Source organism: Lactuca saligna, chromosome 2 (assembly GCF_052625555.1).
Source record: "Lactuca saligna cultivar CGN05327 chromosome 2, ASM5262555v1, whole genome shotgun sequence".
Lineage (NCBI taxonomy): Eukaryota > Viridiplantae > Streptophyta > Magnoliopsida > Asterales > Asteraceae > Lactuca > Lactuca saligna.
Window position 1 is genome coordinate 162781415 of NC_136418.1, and position 20325 is coordinate 162801739.

The window sequence follows — 20325 nt, forward strand, 5'->3', positions numbered from 1 at the left end:
GTGGCTAGGCTGCTCCCCGACGAGTCTCATCGTGGTTTCTTTCTCGTCATCGATAACAACGATTCGGAAGGGAATCAGAGCAGCTGCAGCAACAATGATTGAGGTGGGGTGTTTGGGGTTGTGCTTTTTCGACTGTAGGAGGGTTACGACGGTGTTGAGCATCGATTGCATTCATCGAAGTGGTTATAGATCCTTTTGATCTCACTGGAAACAGCCATCCAAGGGTGTGTTTGTTTGTTTGATGCTCGACATGAGATTTTGGATGATGCTTCTTCAACAATTGTGTTTGGGAAGAATAAAAGGGAGATATATATATATATATATATATATATATATATATATATATATATATATATATATATATATATATATATATATATATATATATATGGTCCCTTAGGTATTAATTTTTTTTTTTTTTAAATAGGTATTAATTTTTTAATTATTCAAATAAATAAATATGTATTTTTTTTTTTTTAAAGAGTGATATATTTTTTTTAGTTGCAAAAATGGTTCTTTATATGTGAAAAGACAAATATACCTTCATGTAAAATGCACATGAGGGGGTTAACAGTAATAACTTAACGGAAGTTAAGTCGGGGGACCAATTCTACGTACAAACTAGATCAAAAGGACTATGAATCCAAAAAAATCGATGTTTGAACCGAAACCCTAAAAAAAAATGCATACGATAGGACCATTTTTGCAATTTTATCTAAATGTTATCTGGGAAGTTCCAACGGAAAAAACCCGTTGCTTTCCTCTTTCGCTCCTTTCCAATCCCCTCGGTACCCCCAACTCCCTACCCGCCGTTTCAGCAGATTCATAGCTGTTGAACGGAGGGGTACACGAGATGAAGATAAGAATTCATACCCGAAACAGACCCTTTAAACAATCAAAAAAACCCGCACAAGAAAATTTCCTTTTTTTAAGGTTTTGCATGGAGACCTAGCAAAACCATATAAACTCAACATTCTATCGATTATATCCACCGATCTTGTGTTGTTTCCGTCATTTTTGCATCTCCCCTCGAGTAATCAACATCATTCGATATTGGGGTTTTATTAAATTTTCTCCTTGATCATGTTCATATTGGTGAAATTAAAGATCAGTACATCGTGGGTTGGGTAAACTTGATTTCGTTCGATCTTCCTGTTTATCTGGCCGTGTGTACAAAAACCGGTGATTGTATTTCGTATCTGGTTGTTTAGTATTTTCATGCTCATCGTCGTTGCTTCCTCTTATGAAAAAGGATAGTGAGTGAAACTGAGAACTTATACATTAATACTTGAAGTCAATATCCTACATCGTTTAAATCATTTTAGATGGGAAATAGATGTGGAGCACCAAGGTGCTTGAAGCATGGATTCTTTGGATCCATATGGCGTTCATTATGGTGGTCTAGGTCACCAAATTATATCCAATATGAAAAAAGAAGAGCAAGAAATCAACGTCATCATAAACATAATAAGATTACCAGACCTGTCCAAAATACACCTCCACATGTAGTAATCATATCCAATGAGGACCATAAACCAATGAAGCAACAAAGCAAACCGACACAGAAAAATGAGACATTTAACACCATGAATTCACATCATAGGAGAAGACATTCAAGTGCAGGTCTTTTAGTTGATAAAGTCTTGAAAAAGAATACTGGAAATTTAAGAGATCGCTATGCAGTTGGTTCAGAACTGGGACGTGGACAATTTGGTACAACTTCCATTTGCACTTCAAAGAAAAACGGGAAACAATTTGCTTGCAAATCGATTTCCAAGAGGAAATTAGTAACCGATGATGATGTGGAAGATGTTAGGAGGGAGGTTGAAATTATGCATCATTTGTCAGGACACCCTAATGTGGTTTCCATTGAAGGTGCTTATGAAGATGGTTTTGAAGTTCATTTAGTGATGGAACTTTGTAGTGGAGGTGAACTTTTTGATAGAATTTCTAAAAAAGGTCATTACTCTGAACGCAAAGCAGCTGATCTTCTTAAAACTATTGCTAGTGTTATCGAGGCATGTCATTCATTGGGTGTTATCCATCGGGATCTTAAGCCTGAGAATTTTCTCTTTGTCGATGAAGATGAAGATTCGTCTCTTAAAGCCATAGATTTTGGATTATCGGTTTTCTTTAAACCAGGTATCTTTTCAAGATCTTGCATGTTAATTACTTCTTCAATGAATTCATGTTGGAATATGTTTGTTCATCATGTTTATGCAGCCTAAATTGCAGGTGAAATCTTTACGGATGTAGTTGGAAGCCCTTATTATGTTGCACCAGAGGTTTTGCAAAGACATTATGGTCCTGAAATAGACATTTGGAGTGCTGGTGTCATCCTTTACGTTCTCCTTTCAGGGGTGCCACCTTTTTGGGGAGGTGTAATTTTGTGAATTGTGAATATTCTCTCTTGTTTTATTTTGGATCATGAACTTTTTTCCTTTCTTTTGGTTACAGAAACACAGGATGATGTGTTCTTGGAGATTTTACAGGGTGAACTTGACTTTTCCTTTGATCCATGGCCTTCTATCTCTACAAGTGCTAAGGATCTGATAAAGAAAATGCTAGTTAGAGACCGTTGTTGGCGACTAACTGCTCATGAAATTCTTTGTAAGTTTAACTCTTTCTCTTTTTCTCATTGTAAAGTTTTTGAAAAAATGTTGTATTTCAATATTCAGTTTTCTTACTTTCTTGATTCTAATTGGTGTGTAGGTCATCCCTGGGTTAGTGTAGATGGGGTTGCTCCAGATAAGCCGCTTGATCCTGCAGTTTTGACTCGTTTGACTCAGTTTTCTGCCATGAATAAGCTCAAGAAAATGGCTCTTAGGGTCATTGCATCAAAGCTCTCGGAAGAAGAAATTGCTGGACTAAAGCAAATGTTTAAGATGATCGATGTTGATAATAGTGGCTATATTACTTTTGATGAACTCAAGGATGGACTCAAGAGATGTGGTGCTGATCTTGACGAATCTGAAATTCATGATCTAATTCAGTCTGTAAGTGTTATCTTAATTAAGAGCTAAATGCAAGAAACAGTAATTTACTTTCATTGATTTGGTTATTATTATTATTCTTATTAACATATATGTTATCTTTTTGCAGGCTGATATTGATAATAGTGGAACTATCGACTATGATGAATTTGTGGCTGCAACTTTGCATTTTACCAAAGTTGATAGAGAGGATCGTTTATTTGCTGCTTTTGCATATTTTGATAAAGATGGGAGTGGTTATATTACACATGATGAACTCCAACAAGCCTGCAAAGAGTTTGGAGTTGCTGATATCTATTTGGAAGAAATTATGAAAGAAGTTGATCAGAACAATGTAAGCCTTTAAATATATATATACATCTTTTTCTTGCTTTTTGCTAAAATATTGTTTCATTGACTTGGACCCTTGATTATTTTACTAATTGTTTGACAATGAAAGTCTTTAAATATCTTTTTCTTGCTTTTTTGCAAAAAGATTGTTTTTTTGACTTAAACCCTTGATTATTTAGTAACCCTTTTGTTTGTTACCTCTTCATGTACAATCTTTTTCTTGCATTTCACCCAAAAAAGCCATTTCTTTGAGTTGAAAGTTAAATATAAGAGTTTTTATTGGTTTTTAATTTTGCAGGATGGACGTATAGATTATGGTGAGTTTGTTGCAATGATGCACAAAGGAACTACCAATTTTGGAAGGAATCGATCCAGGAATAACTTTATCATTGGATTCAAGGAGCCGTTGGCTGTTTTTTGATTTCAAATATATATATATATTTTTTTTCATATTTATGCCAATGAATTTCTCGTATATTTTTGCAGAAGAATATCAAAAGATTATGAATATGAATTCGCAGCTACAGAATGCAACATTTCTTTACACCAATAATTACTTGTCTGTCTTTGAACATGATACAATGGTTTATGCATGAATTACAACACCCCCAGTCGATATGTTCTAGGGTCCAACCATTTTGGCATGGAGTACAACCTCCAGTGCATGTCATGATGCTAAAGAATGAAGTCACAGGAAATATAAGGGTGTAGGTGCTAAAAGACATATATATATATATATATATATATATATATATATATATATATATATATATATATATATATATATATATATATATATATATATATATATATATATATATATATATATATATATTACTTTTGGTTCTTGTAGCATTGTTAAAAGACAGCATGCATGAAGTGTCTTACAAGAACACAAGATGACAACAGCCATAGTTTCAATATTCTAATTCTTAATCATCAACCATTTCATCTACAAACATACATGTATGTAGGCATACATACACTTGGAATACAATATTTTCTTTATAAGTTTACATTTTCGTCACTGAGTTGATTTTTTCCTTTATGTAATTAAAAGGTCTTCTAATTGTTTGATTATTGAGTAAAATTTTATGTGACAATCAAATGTTAAATTTTATATGAGAAACACTTTCAAATTTAATTTTGATTACGACAGAAAAATTTATAATTTGAATCTAATAATATGATTATAATATCTCTATTTATTTTGATTGTAGTACTGCAAATTACCCTTCACATGAGCTGGCAGCACATGGGTGTACGCCATACATATACACCAACTAATAATTTGATTAATTGTGAATTATTGAATCAAAGTTGCTTGAGGATATTTTGGTAATATCGCACATATTTAGGCTTGTACTATGTATAATTAGGCTTCGCGTGTTGTAAACCTCGTTTTAAAGACTTGTGCTTTATGTATCGAAAAGTGTTCCAACGGATAAAACATAATTATCAACCAACCTCCGTAGGGACATACTGGTCATTTCACAAAAAATGAAAGTTTTACCCCAGCCCCACCCTCTTCATCCATGATCCCCTCACACCCCACTGAAATCTTCTTGTCACACACACACATCAAGACGCCATTTTTATAACAGCATTTGAATTTGAAGGCAGAATCTTTGTTTTATTCTTCAGAAGCACAAATCAAACCCTCAAAACTTCATTCAATCGAGGTATTCCGTAGTTTCCTTCCAAATCTGTGATATTTTCATGAATTGCTTTGATTTATTCAGTCTTTTGACTGTTTTCAACCCTTGGTTGACTGTATTTTGCTCAATTCTCGATACTCAAATTCATTGATCTTCGTGTTAATCTACTAATTTCAGTAGTGTTAATTAAAATGTTAGTATGAAAGTGAGTGTTCCTACTTCCTACCTGATGGATGTCGGTGTGTCTAGGCTGAAAATGACAACAGTGGCATCAAAATTCTCCGAATCTGAGATTTTTCAAGGTTTCGAAACTTAAATCTCGGAAAATCCGTACGGGTTTTGTTCACTTTTGTTCGATTCGTGTGGGTTCAATTTGAAATCACAAAAGCGAATGCTCAAACAGTTTATAATTCACTATCCAAGAAATTTACTGATTTCAAATGTTTTGATCCGTTAATTTCGATGAAAAATGATATTGAATCTGTGCTATCTCTTTTGACGAAATTTGAATAGGAATGGAGCCTGGCAATGGGGTTCACACTGAAGATGAAAATGGTGTTATAAACGTGGTAGATCATGAAAACTCGAATGAAGTTGAGGAAGGTCTCGAATCAACAAAAGTGGAAGTGAGTGAATCTTCTGAGAATGTTAATGGCACCAAAATACCAAATTCAAGTGAGGTTACTACTAATGGAGGTACTTCAAAGAACAATAAAGTAGCCAAAAATGGCTCTAAAGGTAGCATATTGGCTCGTAAGCCAAAACCCCATCTAACTCAAAGTTTATCTTTCCCTTCTAAACCCCAAAACCCTAATTCCATGAGAGCTAGCATTGATGGGCACCCTGGTAAGCAGCCAGCCACAGTATCAAATGGAAATGCCATGAATCCTGCTAATAGAAGAGCTTCAACAGGAGTAAAAACAAAGGAAAAGAATGCAAGTATTGATGCCACACCTTCTAGAAGAGCTACTTTGGATTCGGTTCGCGTGTCACGTGTAAATTCCTTTTTACCCCTTTCTTTGTAGCCTTAATTTGTTGTGTTCTTGTGTTTCTTATTGTTGTTTGTTTGTTTGTTTTAGCCTAGGAAATCTAATGGAAGTGAAGATGCCCCTGATGGGCAGCATAAGAACAGTGTGATTGGCTTTTCTTCAAGGTTGGAAGAGCGTGCTGAAAAGAGAAAAGAGGTACTTACTTACTTAATCATGTTGTATATAATGTATCCTTGTTGTTTATTTCCATCAATTTCTTGATGTAACCCATATAGATTAATCATGTTTGATCTTTGTGTAGTTCTTTTCAAAGATAGAGGAGAAGATTCATGCGAAAGAAGCGGAGAAAACCAACTTGCAAGAAAAGTCAAAGGTTTTGGCTTGTGAAATCTTTAGTCAATGAACGTTTTAATCAGGTGACAAAGTTTGTATTGTTTGACTTGGTCAAAGTTGCAAATGCAGGAAAGCCAAGAAGCAGAGATCAAGCAGTTGAGGAAGAGCTTGATGTTTAAAGCTGCACCAATGCCAAAATTTTACAAAGAGCCACCTCCAAAAGTTGACTTGAAGAAGGTACTTGTAACACTTTGACTTTGAACTTATTTTTTGTTAAAAAATTCATGCATGAGGTTTAAAAGTACAAATTTTAACAGGTTTATAAGATCGATGGTTAATGGAAAATTGCTTCATTTAGAAGTTATTATAGAGGACATCTTGCATGATATTGCATCTTTGCACTAAACATACCTTACACCAAAATAACATGTATTTCATTTCGAAAAAAAGTTATTGAATTGCCCTAGGTACATAGGCTTTTCTGTTCAGATATTTTCAGATAAATGAAGCTTTTTTTTTCTTAGTTGAAAATGGGACTTGGATTTCCTTTTCACTTTTTTCAAGTCTCATTTTCTTTGACAACCTAATGAGCTTCTATATCTCTTTAGTATAACTCTTACTTTACAACATATCCACTTCATCTTGCAAAATATGCATTCCACTAACTTAAATCTGCAATCTTTCTGATTGAAACTCTAAAACATTCTTAATTTATCAAGATGAAAAGGTTCAGAAGGTGATTATATTTGATAAATCAGATAAGCTATGGTTTTGACTTTTGACAAAAAGAGGCATGACACTATGGTTAACTACCTACTGTAGGGTTAAAGCTTAGTTATTGCTTCTTTTTGACATAAAGGGGATTTGACTTAATCTGGTAAACTATATATTGGTGTTTCTTTTTGACTTAATGCATAAAGAACGACTTAATACAGAAAAAGAGAAAAAGTAGGCTTTCCCCATTACATTTACTAAACGTTTACAAGTTTTCCCTCATTTATTTTTTCTCAAATTAATATTACTTTACATTAGTGAGGCCACTAAAGTGCTTATAAGCTGGCTTTTTATAAAGCTATTTGAATCTCTTATTATTAAGCTCCTTGAGCTTTTTCACAAGTTTTCCAAATATATCCATATATGCTAAAACTCTTTTTACAATTTTGTTTTTACATGTTTTATAAAACTTAGTATATTTACATTTTTTTACAATAACTTCTACAGCTGTTTTTGCAATTTTTTCTATAACTTCCTTTACTATGTTTTCCCAATGTTCTTCTACATATTCGTTTTTTGCAACTTCTTTTGAAGATTTTTCATTTTGACATAGTAGTGTTTTTACATATTTGTTTTCATGCACGTAAAGTTGTAAAAAACATGTAAAACTCATACTTTGCATATTCGCTTCTTCAAATTTATTTAAAAAGAAAAGTTGTAGAAGAACTTAGTTTTTAGCCAAATTTGGTGTTAACACGTTTTAGTTATATATTTAAATGTCCTTTTATGTCATTTTGCAATTGCCATCTAGCTTGTCAGCTAGTTTTTACCAAACGCTGTTACTTTTTCAGCTAGTCTGTCAAACACAGCCTTAAGCCCAACATTTAAAAAAAATTCAAGAGTAATCAAACTACAAAAAAAAAAATCATATAGATATAATTCATTAGTAAACCCAAATTTGACGATTAATTATGGTATATATACATTGGATGTAAACATATTAATTTATTTACACCAGATTTGATGTAACTTCTGGTGATTACGTTGATACTCTTACGCCCAACTTACATCCTTATTAATATTGGGGTAAAATTTAGAAAAACACAAACGAATTTTCACAAATTTATCAAAAAAGTAGATAAATCGTTAAAATGGTGAGTGTATATTGTTCTTTTTGTATTGTATATAATTTAATAGTTTATTGTATACTTTGTGTATAGATACCAACAACACGCCCAAAATCTCCAAAACTTGGCCGGAACAAGAGCAATGTGGGTATCGGAACCATCACAACAAATGGTGACAAAGACAAAGACACTACTGCTCCTGTTGCTGTTGCTGTTTCCAAGAAACCACTCAGAAAATCAGTATCCAAAAATGAAGTCAAACCTGGAAAGTCAAAGGAAAAGCCTGTAAAAACACAAGTCCAAGTTCAAGAAGAAGAAGAAGAAGAAGAAGAGAAACCATCCAATGAACAATCCCATGATCCAAATCCTCTTCAAGTTGAAGCTCGGATAGAAGAAGAAGAAGAAGAAGAAGAAGAAGCAGAAGAAGTCAATGGTGTTTTGTCTGCAGACATCGTTGTTGGAGGTTAAAACTTAAAACTTAAAACAACCTTGATATAATGTTTAATATCTCTCTGTATCTAATAGGCTTCTTTTTTCAAGTTGTTTAAGGTTTCTTCTGTGTTGTGAATAGCGACTGTAAGTTACTGGTCACATGTTGTATGAGTCTGTTTTTTCTGTTGGTTTACTCGTTTATATCATGTTGTACGGATCTTTTTGTTTTTCTTTAAAACCAAAGTTGTAAAAGTTGCGGAAACTGGTTTGGATCTTTCGCTTTGTGAAATGTGAATTGAAATGGATTTATTTATTTTTATCATATGCTTCATTCTTTTATTTTACAGTAAATCTTTATCTTTATTTTTTTAATAATCCTCTCTCTCTTTTTTTTAATTAAATTGATTTGGAAGAAGATACTAATACTAAATATAAATGAATCATATAAGTTGGAGAAAGGGCCAGCTAAGATGTAGTTGGTGGTGTTCATCAATCATTAACCTAACAAGTAATAAGTATACATTCAATTCAACCAAATATATCAGTCAACATCTCACCAAGCTTATATTTTCATCCCAAACTATCCCTAAATAATTAATATTTGAATTATTTAGATCCACATACAATTCTATATATTGTCTGTTATTTTATTTTATTTATTTATTTAGTTTTTTTGATAAATGAACACTCAATTTATTAAAGGGCATCTTATGTTTTATACTATTATTTTGGCATCAAGTTTATATTATACCGTATAATAGCATAACATCAAATTTGATGTTATATTAAAATTACATATATTGTTAAAGTTTCCAACTTTAAAATGGCCCTTCAATTTGGAATTTATGTATTTTTTGTTTACTGGTATTTTTAGTAATATAAAACATAATATACGTTTTTAAATAAAACAAATAAGTGACATGTATTGCAATCTAGTAATCTGATAAAACACACGACTAATCATATACCATTTTTTTAATAATATAGCTTATGAAGTGATTAAAAAAAGATACAAGTCAACTTTAATTGATAATTATAAGAGCTGTTTTTAGATATTATAAATCTAGAATATTTTACTTTATTTATTTGATGTAAAACAGATAAATAAAATTTAAGTTACGTTTGACACACTAACTAAGCAGATACCTAGAGTTCTATTTGAACCACCAAACAAAATAGTTATGTAGGCGGAATATAATGCATGCATCAAATACCCGTCTTATCATTAATCTCGTAAATTATTTGGTCACAACGATAACAAATTAACAATGTCACTGTTTGCAGCGAGCAAATTTAAAAGATAAAATAAAAATTACAGATAGATTTTTGTTTGAATGGTTAAAGAGTCTATAATTAAAGATGTGTTTAGTCAATAAAGATAACAAAAGATTTTATTTCTACCTTTGTTGAAAAAAAGAAGAGAGAGAGAGAGACGGGATAAATTAAGTAATAAACACCATTTATCTGTTAATGAGCTATTATTATCTTTTCTCCTGAGTCCTGATAGATACCTTTTCTAATACGCAAATCATCTGCGTGTGCACAAAACGACTACCATGTTTTTATATAAAATGAAGACCCTTCTTGGAATTGATCTTCACAATCAAATAATTATGATAATACTTTTAATTAGACTTTCACTATCTATTAATTATTAAAGAAAATGGATGGATGTGATGTCGTTTTCCTAATTACATGTTAATTTTTAAAAATAAAAAAGCATGACTTAATATTATAATGAATTTGAAAACGACAACAGATAAAACATTTCAACAAACCTTCAATCAACTTAATACAATTTAATTATATCATTACCTTCTGTTGATTAATGTTTCATTTTATTTATTTATTTATTTATATATTTCTTTTGTCTTGTTTTGCTTTTTGTTCATATGCAGTATCAAAAACAGTCGCTAAAAGATAAATTAAGAATTTGATTTATTTTCATTGCAGTCGAAAGGTTCTAATAATTATATCTATCTTAAATTACACCCCATAAAGGTTCTAATAAAGGAAAAAGACATTTACAAAATGGGAACAAACCTTTCACACCACCGACGCCTGTTATATTTTATTTAATCGCCAAAATATAATACAAAAAGATAAATATTTATTTTTCTTTTAAAAATGATTAATTGTTAAAAAAAAAAAAAAACAGTTGTTACTTTACAAGTTACTTATTAATGAAATATATAAATTTTTAATTTAAAATAACAAACTTACCATTTCATGTTAAATTTTAGATAAAAATGTATTTTGTTACTTTAAATAATTACTTGCTAACAGTTATAAAAGTATCTCATATTTATACAATTGTTTGGACAAATACATTTTCCGCAAAAATCAAACATAACACATGAAAAGTAAAGAAAAATCGGCTTTTACTAATTACAGTATATATAATAATAACACCCTCAAGAAAGAAAAAATTTGGAAAATTATTGAAAAAAATTAATAATAATATAAAAAAAGAAGGGTTTTTGTTGTCTCATTTGAGGATCTGATTCTCTGGGGAAACTTCGTTGAATGCCAAACTGCACCATTCATTCGCTTCCCCTTCCTTGCTTTATGCCCTGCCCTATTTTTGCACACAATTTTCCTACTGCCAATATTTTAATAATTAATCAAAATATTCCATTTCTTTTTTAATCACCCCACTTTTATATTTAATAAATCAAATACCCACCTTTTTTCATATATATTTTATATATGTAATATGTGTATATATATATATATATATCAATAACAACTTGTAAAATGAGAATCCTGTCCGAATACTCCAACTATCGAACATGCCACTTCCAATAATTTCCCTGCATTTACCAAAATAATGAATTATAAGTTTATTATTTTTCCAAAAATAGATTAATAAATAACTGCATAACAATCCAAGATATTTGATGAAACGATGTCGTAGTAACCTGTAATTAATGCAACAAAAAACCTGAATTGACTATCTTAAAGTTAGATATACCCCCTTCATAACTAAGCATTATATGCTTAATAACCAAGTCTTTACCTACACTTAAAGTGACACCAAAGTTTCTACTATTACAAATATTTTAACCACTCTCTTAAAAGTTGTAATTTCAAATTTCCCACATCAGTAAAAAAAAAAAAAGCTACCAAATTGGCTAACAAAATCAAGCCTAGCTCAGTTGTACCTTATGCTATGAAAGGAGTAATCTACTCTTTTAAGTTTCATGAGTATAAACTATGAAGTCGTATGAGTGCAATAGACGCGGACGAATAATTCCATGTGACCCACCACAACAGACAACCATTAAACTTATTCCGGCAACAACTCAACGGAAAGTTCTTGCAACAGGTCCGATCAGATTAGTGTAATCGAATGACGGCATTAATAATATACAAGGAGGATTAAAAGTAAGAAAGCGTACCTCTTCTTTGCTTAGCCACGACCTTAGGCGCCGTCGTCGGCGCAACCTTGCTAGCTGGTTTTTCCGTTGGCTCTTCCATAGGAAACAATACTCCATCGATACCTTGCACCGATATCCTCCCATCGGTGTAGATGTCCGGGTCAAACAAATACGCCGATCCCTCACCTTGCCCGAATTTAACCGACCCATCGGCCTCCTCCGCCACAACTTTATGCGGCAACCGCAGAGTGTCGTATTGAACCTTCCCGAACCGCCTTACCGAATTATACATACTCTCTTCGGTTTGATACTCTGGCACCAAATGATAGTACATTATCTGCTCTGGTGCACCCGGATCACTCAGTTGGTCGGTGGTGAGTTTCGACATGGCTTCATCATTCGGTGCCAACACCGTTAAAACATAACCCTCCGACACTAACTTACCCATCTCCGTCGCTAGCGACGTCAAATTTACCAAAATGTCTGCTAATTCGTTGTATCCACCGTAATGTAGGAGGGTTTGGATGAAATCTTTCACCTGGCTCTCGCCGTCGAAGTGGTGGCGTGGCCCACCGGGTCCCGGGGCTGGAGCCGGAGCTAGAGAAGGACCAGGTGCCATTGCATCGTATACAGGGAGAGCTGGTGGAGCACCTGCAGGAACGGGAGTAGCCGGTTTTTTCAACCGGTGGGTTCTGGGATCGACAACAGGAGCACCTTCTGGTAAAACAGCAGAAATGGAAGCCAAACTCCTCCTCCGGTTAAAATCTTCTTGCACAGATCGCGGGACCAACAACCGCTCGATCCCATGGATCAACCCGTCAGGTCGGATAACATCATCGGGCCTGGTGACTCTGGCTAGACCGCCTACTATTTTCTCGCCGGAATTCCCGCGGGTCAACGGCAAATGGTTGTCAGCTTCATCGACACAAAGCGTTTTATGATGAGCTACCGATTCAAAATCCTCACGTGGCCATTCTTTCGACCCGACCCGAGACGGAATAATATGGAAAAGCAACAGATTCTGTAGCGATTTCAAATTACCAGGCTCGAGTAGAAACCGCTTGAATTCAGGATCCATCTGCCTCTCCAGAGCTTCATTATTGGGAGCAAAAATGGTGATATTATGACGCGAAACCGCTTCCTCGAGGGTTTGTAGAAGAAGAGCTTTTTCGACGAGTTCAGATAGCTCAGTGTAATGCGAATCGAGAAGCGCTACGAGAACGGAGTTGGAATTGATCTGGGTGGAGTTAGATTTGGGGTTTTGATGCGGCAATGCAGTTGAATCAATGGTTATAAGAAGAAACGTTAAGAATATAAGGTTCAATGCACCATAGTTCAGAGAACCCATGATGCTGAACTAGGAAAAACAAAAGATCAAAAGCAGAAGAAGAATCGGAAGAAGAAGAAGACGAGGATGATTAGGAGATGGGTACTCCTTTATTTTACTCTTTCTCTCTCTCTCTCTCGAGAAATAATGTAATTGAATGGGAGTTGTCGTTTCTCTTTCTAGGTTTTGGTCCTTTTGGACATGGTGGTGAGAGGTGAGAATGAAAAGGGGAAGATGGGTTTTGTTTTGGGATTAAAAGAGAGTGGGAGACAGGACAGGTGGTAGAAAAACAGAGAAGGTAAGTGAAACGACATGCCCCGATGCCGTTTTACGAGTTAGGAAGAAGGCGTAGGGTAGCACAGGCTGTATGTAGGGACCACACGTGTAGAAGAAAGCATCCTGCTTCGGCTCTCAAACGGCTTGGCTTGCCTCTAAGCTCTAAGAGCCGCTAAATAACAAAACTAGAAAGTTAAATATAAAAGACAAAATTGCAAAAATGGTTGGTGTGGTATGTAATTTTTTTTTTGGTTTTAGTTCAAAGTATGATTTTTTTTGGATTGGTAGTCTTTTTGAGTTAGTTTCCTTACATTTTTTATTCTTATTCAAACTAAAAAGACTATTATACTCTTAATGAATTTAAATTTCATTTTTATTTTACTTTTTAAAATTATTATTATTATTAAATATAAAATTGAGCCCACATGTCAACACACACACTCTCTCTCTCATATGCTAACAAAAAAAAGAAGCAGCAGCAAATAGTCGAAGTTGTTGTTTCCACCTTAACTAGGAGACCACCATGGCAGCCCTCCCTCTCTTCCTGTGAATAATGATCGATCTACCCCGGTTGTTGTGTTCCATTCCTTCTTCTCTTATTTCAATCAAGTTCCTTTTGTTCCAAATCAATTGCAGATCGACACTAGAGATGCCTTATCCCTCTTTGCAATTGACCAACCTCTTCAATTCCTCACTTCGTCCTCTTCTTGATTGTTGTCAAGAAGCTACACCGGAGATGGAACAACATCCTGCAAAATCACGAGGCTATCAAACATTAAACCCAAAAACCCTTTTCCCCTTCAGCATCTTCTTTCCTCTTCAGATCCAATCAGTCAGCAACACACGTTTGAGGAATAAGGACTTCGGTCCTCTCCCTTTGTCTGATCGAGAAGAGGGACCCGATTGGAAACAACTACAGATTCAGGGGGATGTTTGTGGGTGGTGATCGTCCGCAGAAAGGGGATGAGGAGGAGGGTTGGGAGTGGGTTTCTTCGGTCCTTGTCTGATCGGAGAAGAAAGAACTTGAACGAAAGCAGAAAAGAAACACGAGGGCAGCAAAGAAACTTTGTCCTGTGGTGGTTCGTTTGTGGTGGTTACACAGTCACGAGGAGGGGTGCCCGCAGAAGGCTATCCCGGAGCCTTCAGTCCCTTTCTGTTGTGATTGGCAGCAAAACGTAAAATAGAATGTAGGTCTTCAATCCTCTGTTGATCCGAGAAGAAGGAAGCATCAGTGAAGGCGACAACTAATGGCGAGGGAGGTGTTGGTGGTGGTGATGGCAACCCTTTGGCTCGCCGGTGGAGGTACTGATGGCGACAGTTGGTGGCGAGGGAGGTATTGGTTGTGGCGATGGCAGCCCCTTGGCTCACCGGTGGAGGTGTTATTCTTGATGGTCACCGGAAATGCATCCACCCCCGGTGGTGTTTTTACCTTAAAAATGAAGAAGAAAATGAAGAAATAAAACTTGGAGATAGAAAGAGAGAGAGAGAGAGAGAGAGAGAGAGAGAGAGAGAGAGAGAGAGAGAAAGAAAGAGAGGTGGGGCCATAATTTTTATTAATAAAACTTTAAATTAAATAGAAAAAACCATAAAAAATATATTAGAAGGGCATTTTTGTCTTTTCAGTTTTCCGAGGGACCAAAAGTGCAAGGAAACTAGCTCAAAAGGACCATCAATCCAAAAAAGTCGTGGTTTTGACTAAAACCCCCAAAAAATACATACCACAGGGACCATTTTTGCAATTTTGTCAATGTAAAGTAAACCCACGCTTAAGATGGTGTTTGTTTGCCTTTTTTTTTTTTTTTTTTTTTAAAGAAAACCTCTTCGGATCTTTTTTGGTTGTGTGGCTTAGAACATGTGCAACAGTCTGATTACTTCAATTGTTTGTTTTTCAAAAACCTTCTAAATAAAAAACTTATGTTTGTGTTTTTTGGTGCAACAGTGGACCAAACACTTCAAAAAAAAAGAACATGATTTCACTTTTTCCACCTTCCTCCTTCGACCCTCGTTCCTCATTCTCCAATACTTTTGACCATCAGCCTCGGTCTGTCGCCTTCAGCTCTTCGTCAGCGAAACTCCCTTCTCGTCAGCCCCTGATCGAACCTTTCAGATCATTGATCAACGATAGGTATGTTCCTCGGTTCTTCTTGTATGCTGAAATCGATTTTAATTGTTTTTCTGGTAAAATTATTTTTCACTTCTGAACTGAAATCGATTTTCTAGTATGCTGATTTCTGGTTAAATTATTTTCCACTCCCGATCAGTTTTGCTTAGGAATGGCAACCATAGGGGGGGGGGGGGGGTTCGGGGCACCCCATCGGGTTTTAGGTGTTCCCATCGGGTATCTTGTAATTGAATGCATTCGTAGCTTTGTTAATTTCATTAACCCCGATGTCTTATAAAAAATACATGCTCTAGCCTTCATTTTAAATTAAAAATATGATGCATCACTTTAATAAAATAAATTGGATGTTATATTAAAAATGAGACAAAACTTCAAAAATATCAAGTTTAGTCCCTAATTTGAAAAAACCTCACAGATGGTCCCTATGGTTTCAAAACTTATAACATTTGGTCCTTCCGGCTCACTCCGTTAGCATTTCACTGTTAACTCATTTTTTAATATTATATTGTAGGGGCATTTCCGTCATTTTACTATCAGGGACCGTTTATGATGTTTTGTTTTACTTATATATATATATATATATATATATATATATATTATCTCTCTCTCTCTCTCTCTCTCTCTCTCCACCAAGAACATTAATACCAAATTGTTTGTTCTTCGTGTAGCCAACTCAAAAAAAAGATTCCATTAATTGAAATTAACAAAGCTACGAATGCATTCAATTACAAGAGCAATTCCACATTTTAATTTTGTATGAACTGGATCAATGAATTGCCCTAATTCATATTTCATTCTTCATGTTCATCTTACTAATGCCACACTATTTATCAGAAAATTAAATACTTATTTAAAGGAAGAGTCGGGAAAGATGACCATCATCTCTTTGAACTCCTCGAAAGTGATATCTCCATCACCATCGGAATCTACCGACTTGATCATTATCACACAATCATCAACCTTACATCCCTCCCTCAATTGAGTTAAGATATGATGCAACCCAATAGTTGGAGAAGGAAGGCAAGCTTGAAGATGGTGTTGCACCCAATAGTTGGAGAAGGAAGGAGATGGTGTTGCACCCAATAGTTTGAGCATTTGAAGGAGATGGTGTTGCACCCAATAGTTGGAGAAGGAAGGCAAGCTTGAAGATTGGAAGTTCTCTTGTCCTCTAGAAGCTTTAATAGGTAAAAAGCTTCTCCCTTGGTACTGATGAGAGTTTGTGCTTAAGTGCTTAAGCCATTAAGCACTTATGAGAGTTTTGGTGCATACTCGCATATGCTCTGCGTAGAGAGCAGTACGACCCACGTACCGAGTCAATGGTCCTATTTTTCAGTCAACACAAGATGGCGTATGACCCGCGTACTAGAGGAGTACGCCCAACTTACGCCCTCCGTTGGGCTTTTGACGAATTGGACTTCAGGATTGGGCCGCCTTTGGACTAGTTGGACTTTAGCCTTGCTGGACTTTCTGAATAATTGAGTTTTGGGCCAGTTTTGATAATGGTTCCTAGAATAAGGTCTAATTAGGGAGTTAGGCCAAATTGGGAAAATTGGGCCATTAATGGGCTTTGGATATATGGAATTTTAAGATCATGGATTTAGCATTGGGCCTTGGCCTAAAATAGAGAAAAGGCAAAATGGACTACATGGACCTTTAGTCAAGATTGATATCCCATGTGTTGACCTAGTATTTGTTATTTTGAATAGTTCGGGATTTTTGGTGAGACAGTGATCGGAGACTTTCAGTCCAGTTCAACACCACTTGCAAGGTGAGTTATCCTTACTATACAAAGGGGTCGAAGGCACCAATACCGGCCTATTGGATATGATATCCTAGTAGTTGGTGATATGTTGAGTATGAATCAGTTATGCATGCTAGTTGCTATGCCAGTTTGGTAGATCTGTAGGACTACTTGTATTACTATGTGATTATCTATATGTACATTAGTTATGTTATACATCGACATGTTATGTGGGATGGGTTGAGGTTGTACCGCTCCGTGTGGTAGCCAACAAACCCTGGAGTATGCCAGATATGGGCTGAGGTCCAGGTAGGGCATGCCAGACTCATACTGAGGACTCATGAGCATTCCAGATACAAGTTGAGGGTCGGGCAGGGCATGCCAGACTCGTACTGTAGGCTCAGGGACAAGCCAGATGTGACTTGTGGGCCCGGAAGGCAAACCAGACTTACACTGTGGGCCCAAGGGCAATCCAGTATGTAAAGTTGTGGACCCATTACATGCTGTTATTTGTATATGTGTTATTTGGTGTGTATTGGTATTTTCGGGGAGCTCACTAAGCTTCAGGCTTATAGTTTCAATTTTGGTTTCAGGTACCTTAGATGATCGCGGGAAGGCAAAGACATGATCGTACAACTCCTCACATTTTATGACTTTGTTTCTGGGATACTCTGATATAGAACTATTTTGAAAACAAATTTTTAATAAATGTTGGGTTCTAAATGTTTTAAAAAGTTTTAAATTTGCATGATTTTTATGGATGTTACAGAGGGTTTATATAGGTGCTAGGAAGGTATGGATTAGGCAAGTGTATCCAAGATAACCCAAATCCCTTAACTTCTTCCCTAAGGCATCCAAGGCACCCTTAGAGCCCAAGGAAACCCTAGGAACACCCTAGAATTCGTTCCCCCCCCCTTATGGAGGTTCTAGAATGTTTAATGCTCAACTATCGAACATTGTCACCTTTAGTCCCTACACTTTCAATTAATTCCTTTAATCCCAAAATTAATTCTTATTTAATTTCTGATTAAATATTAATTAACCAATATGATTACTAATTAAATGTATTATATCCATAATACATTAATAAATCATTTAGCTTGATTTCAAATTAATTTATTAACCAAGTAATAAATTAATAAATCATTTTTTCTCTCTATTAGTTATCATATTCAATTGTCAGGTTTGAAAGCAACCTAAAAGGACATTGATACTATCAATTCAAGTACATACCAATTATAGTTATGGGCTTAGACACCTAATCCAACAGTTTCCCACTTTTATAAGTCTAATAACTATAGTTGCAAGTATAACTTCAAATTTTTACCAACAAATTTTAGCTACCAAAAGCTGTTGTCGAACTCTAACCTAGTGAGTGACTTTCCTTAGATAAGTGATCAAATGTCCCACTGTTCTACAAGATATTGTATGGACATGAGACATGGATTATAATGAATCTCTGTCCAAGAGTTGTTTCCCAATTTCCGATTCATGACGACTGACTCAGACTACAATTGAACACATCAACTTAATCCAGGCTTAGCCAAGCACTTAGGATGTTATCACTAAATCATCGAGAGGACTACATATATCACTTTTATCTCATTTAGGGTAAAAGGAATGGATAAAATTTAACTCATATGCATGTACTATTTACTCATCAAATCACACACAACAATGTGTTTTATAACATCAAGTCATTGATGCATTTATGTATTATCAATGCACAATCGACTCGTAAACATCAACACATATGTATCCGTTTCAAGAATATAAGATATTATCGTTCCAAAATTACTCATGATAAAATCCTTGAAGTAATTCACCGAATGTGGTTTGATCTAATACTCAAATTCCTATTTCAGGAGTACTCATGAACACTGCAGTAAACTTGTGCCATGTCTAAGCTCTTAGACAACCTACAATCAGATTCATTACAATCTTAATTCACTACTTACTTCCAAAAGTATGATCGACTGTGGATGTTTAAATAACCTAGTTATTTGGGAAGTAAAACATGCGAAGTGAAACACAAGAATAATATTGTCTCAAAACTTTTGAATATAAATAAAACACTTATTATTTAATCAACATATTAATTAGACTTTATTCATTGTATAATGTTTCGAGTAATCCAATTAATACTTAAATTAAAAACAATATTAATGTTATGCTCCAAGCACGCACACTATGTTTATCTATGGTCCTTTCTTTGTGAAACAGATCAATTAAACACATTTCCAATGATGCTCATTTCACAATTCAAAATCCTTATCACAAGTGTAAGAATAAAAAATTCTTACCACTACTAGAATCTGTTAGAGTCTAAACTTACATGCAATGATCCTATTGTAATGTCAAGGCACCAAAGTCACAGAGATTTTGCCAATGATACTACAAAACATTCCATTGGATATTGGTTACAAAACAATTCCATGGAAATGAAGTCTCACATTCAAAGAGCATTCCTTGAATATCCTTCTTGCATTAAAGTTTCTAACTCACACATAGATCTCAATATCCAACTCCCATAATGGAAACATTTTTTTATAGAGACAATGAGCGTCAAAATGACTTTTTGATAGAAAATTATTTAGAATAAATAATCTTAATCAAGTTCTAATATGTCACAAAGGTTCTGTACATTTAAAGAACGCCGAAATCCAAGTTATAACGAAGAAGTTATGACCCATTGAAGTTTTATGGCAAAACCAGTGCGACACCGGGAATCATAAAAAATATAAAATCCTTATCACAAGTGTAAGAATACAAAATTCTTACCACTACTAGAACCCGTTAGAGTCTAAACTTACATGCAATGATCCTATTGTAATGTCAAGGCACCAAAGTCATAGAGACTTTGCCAATGATACTACAAAACATTCCATTGGATATTGGTTACA

General features: G+C 34.8%; 3 protein-coding genes across 6 annotated transcripts; 2 read left to right on the forward strand and 1 right to left on the reverse strand.

Moving 5' to 3' along the window:
• The first annotated feature begins 775 nt into the window (after positions 1-775).
• On the forward strand, positions 776-4021 carry LOC145032484 (calcium-dependent protein kinase 26-like). The gene is made up of 6 exons (XM_078981307.1): positions 776-2142; positions 2236-2379; positions 2458-2610; positions 2713-2996; positions 3103-3327; positions 3622-4021. Exons 1-6 carry the CDS (start codon positions 1326-1328, stop codon positions 3742-3744), a joined length of 1746 nt encoding a protein of 581 aa, XP_078837433.1. The 5' UTR covers positions 776-1325; the 3' UTR covers positions 3745-4021.
• Positions 4022-4853: 832 nt separating this feature from the next.
• LOC145032486 (uncharacterized) lies at positions 4854-8898 on the forward strand. 2 transcript variants are annotated; one of them, XM_078981309.1, is made up of 6 exons: positions 4854-5005; positions 5495-5976; positions 6061-6165; positions 6272-6343; positions 6421-6540; positions 8238-8898. In XM_078981309.1, the coding sequence occupies exons 2-6, from the start codon at positions 5497-5499 to the stop codon at positions 8610-8612; spliced, it is 1152 nt and encodes a 383-aa protein (XP_078837435.1). In that variant the 5' UTR covers positions 4854-5005; positions 5495-5496; the 3' UTR covers positions 8613-8898. The 2 variants fall into 2 exon arrangements, with proteins under 2 accessions (XP_078837435.1, XP_078837436.1); XM_078981310.1 differs by having other exon boundaries at positions 6433-6540.
• A 1964-nt stretch (positions 8899-10862) lies between these two features.
• Positions 10863-13555, reverse strand: LOC145032485 (fasciclin-like arabinogalactan protein 17). Of its 3 annotated transcripts, none has more exons than XR_013677149.1 (3): positions 11978-13555; positions 11263-11389; positions 10863-11175 (listed from the first exon to the last, which is right to left on the reverse strand). XR_013677149.1 is itself a non-coding variant. In XM_078981308.1 (2 exons), the coding sequence occupies exons 1-2, from the start codon at positions 13302-13304 to the stop codon at positions 11316-11318; spliced, it is 1401 nt and encodes a 466-aa protein (XP_078837434.1). In that variant the 5' UTR covers positions 13305-13555; the 3' UTR covers positions 10863-11315. The 3 variants fall into 3 exon arrangements, 1 of the variants encoding a protein (XP_078837434.1); XR_013677148.1 differs by having other exon boundaries at positions 10863-11178; XM_078981308.1 differs by having other exon boundaries at positions 10863-11389.
• Between the last annotated feature and the right edge of the window lie 6770 nt (positions 13556-20325).

Coding starts and splice junctions, on each gene's coding strand:
- LOC145032486 (XM_078981309.1), top strand. CDS start 5,497: ATGGAGCCTGGCAATGGGGTTCACACTGAAGATGAAAATGGTGTTATA. Junction 6,166..6,271: donor GTGCTGAAAAGAGAAAAGAG/GTACTTACTTAC, acceptor ATCTTTGTGTAG/TTCTTTTCAAAGATAGAGGA. Junction 6,344..6,420: donor ACTTGCAAGAAAAGTCAAAG/GTTTTGGCTTGT, acceptor ACTTGGTCAAAG/TTGCAAATGCAGGAAAGCCA.
- LOC145032485 (XM_078981308.1), bottom strand. CDS start 13,304: ATGGGTTCTCTGAACTATGGTGCATTGAACCTTATATTCTTAACGTTT. Junction 11,390..11,977: donor CGTGGCTAAGCAAAGAAGAG/GTACGCTTTCTT, acceptor TGGTAAATGCAG/GGAAATTATTGGAAGTGGCA.
- LOC145032484 (XM_078981307.1), top strand. CDS start 1,326: ATGGGAAATAGATGTGGAGCACCAAGGTGCTTGAAGCATGGATTCTTT. Junction 2,380..2,457: donor GGTGCCACCTTTTTGGGGAG/GTGTAATTTTGT, acceptor TTTTGGTTACAG/AAACACAGGATGATGTGTTC. Junction 2,997..3,102: donor TTCATGATCTAATTCAGTCT/GTAAGTGTTATC, acceptor ATCTTTTTGCAG/GCTGATATTGATAATAGTGG.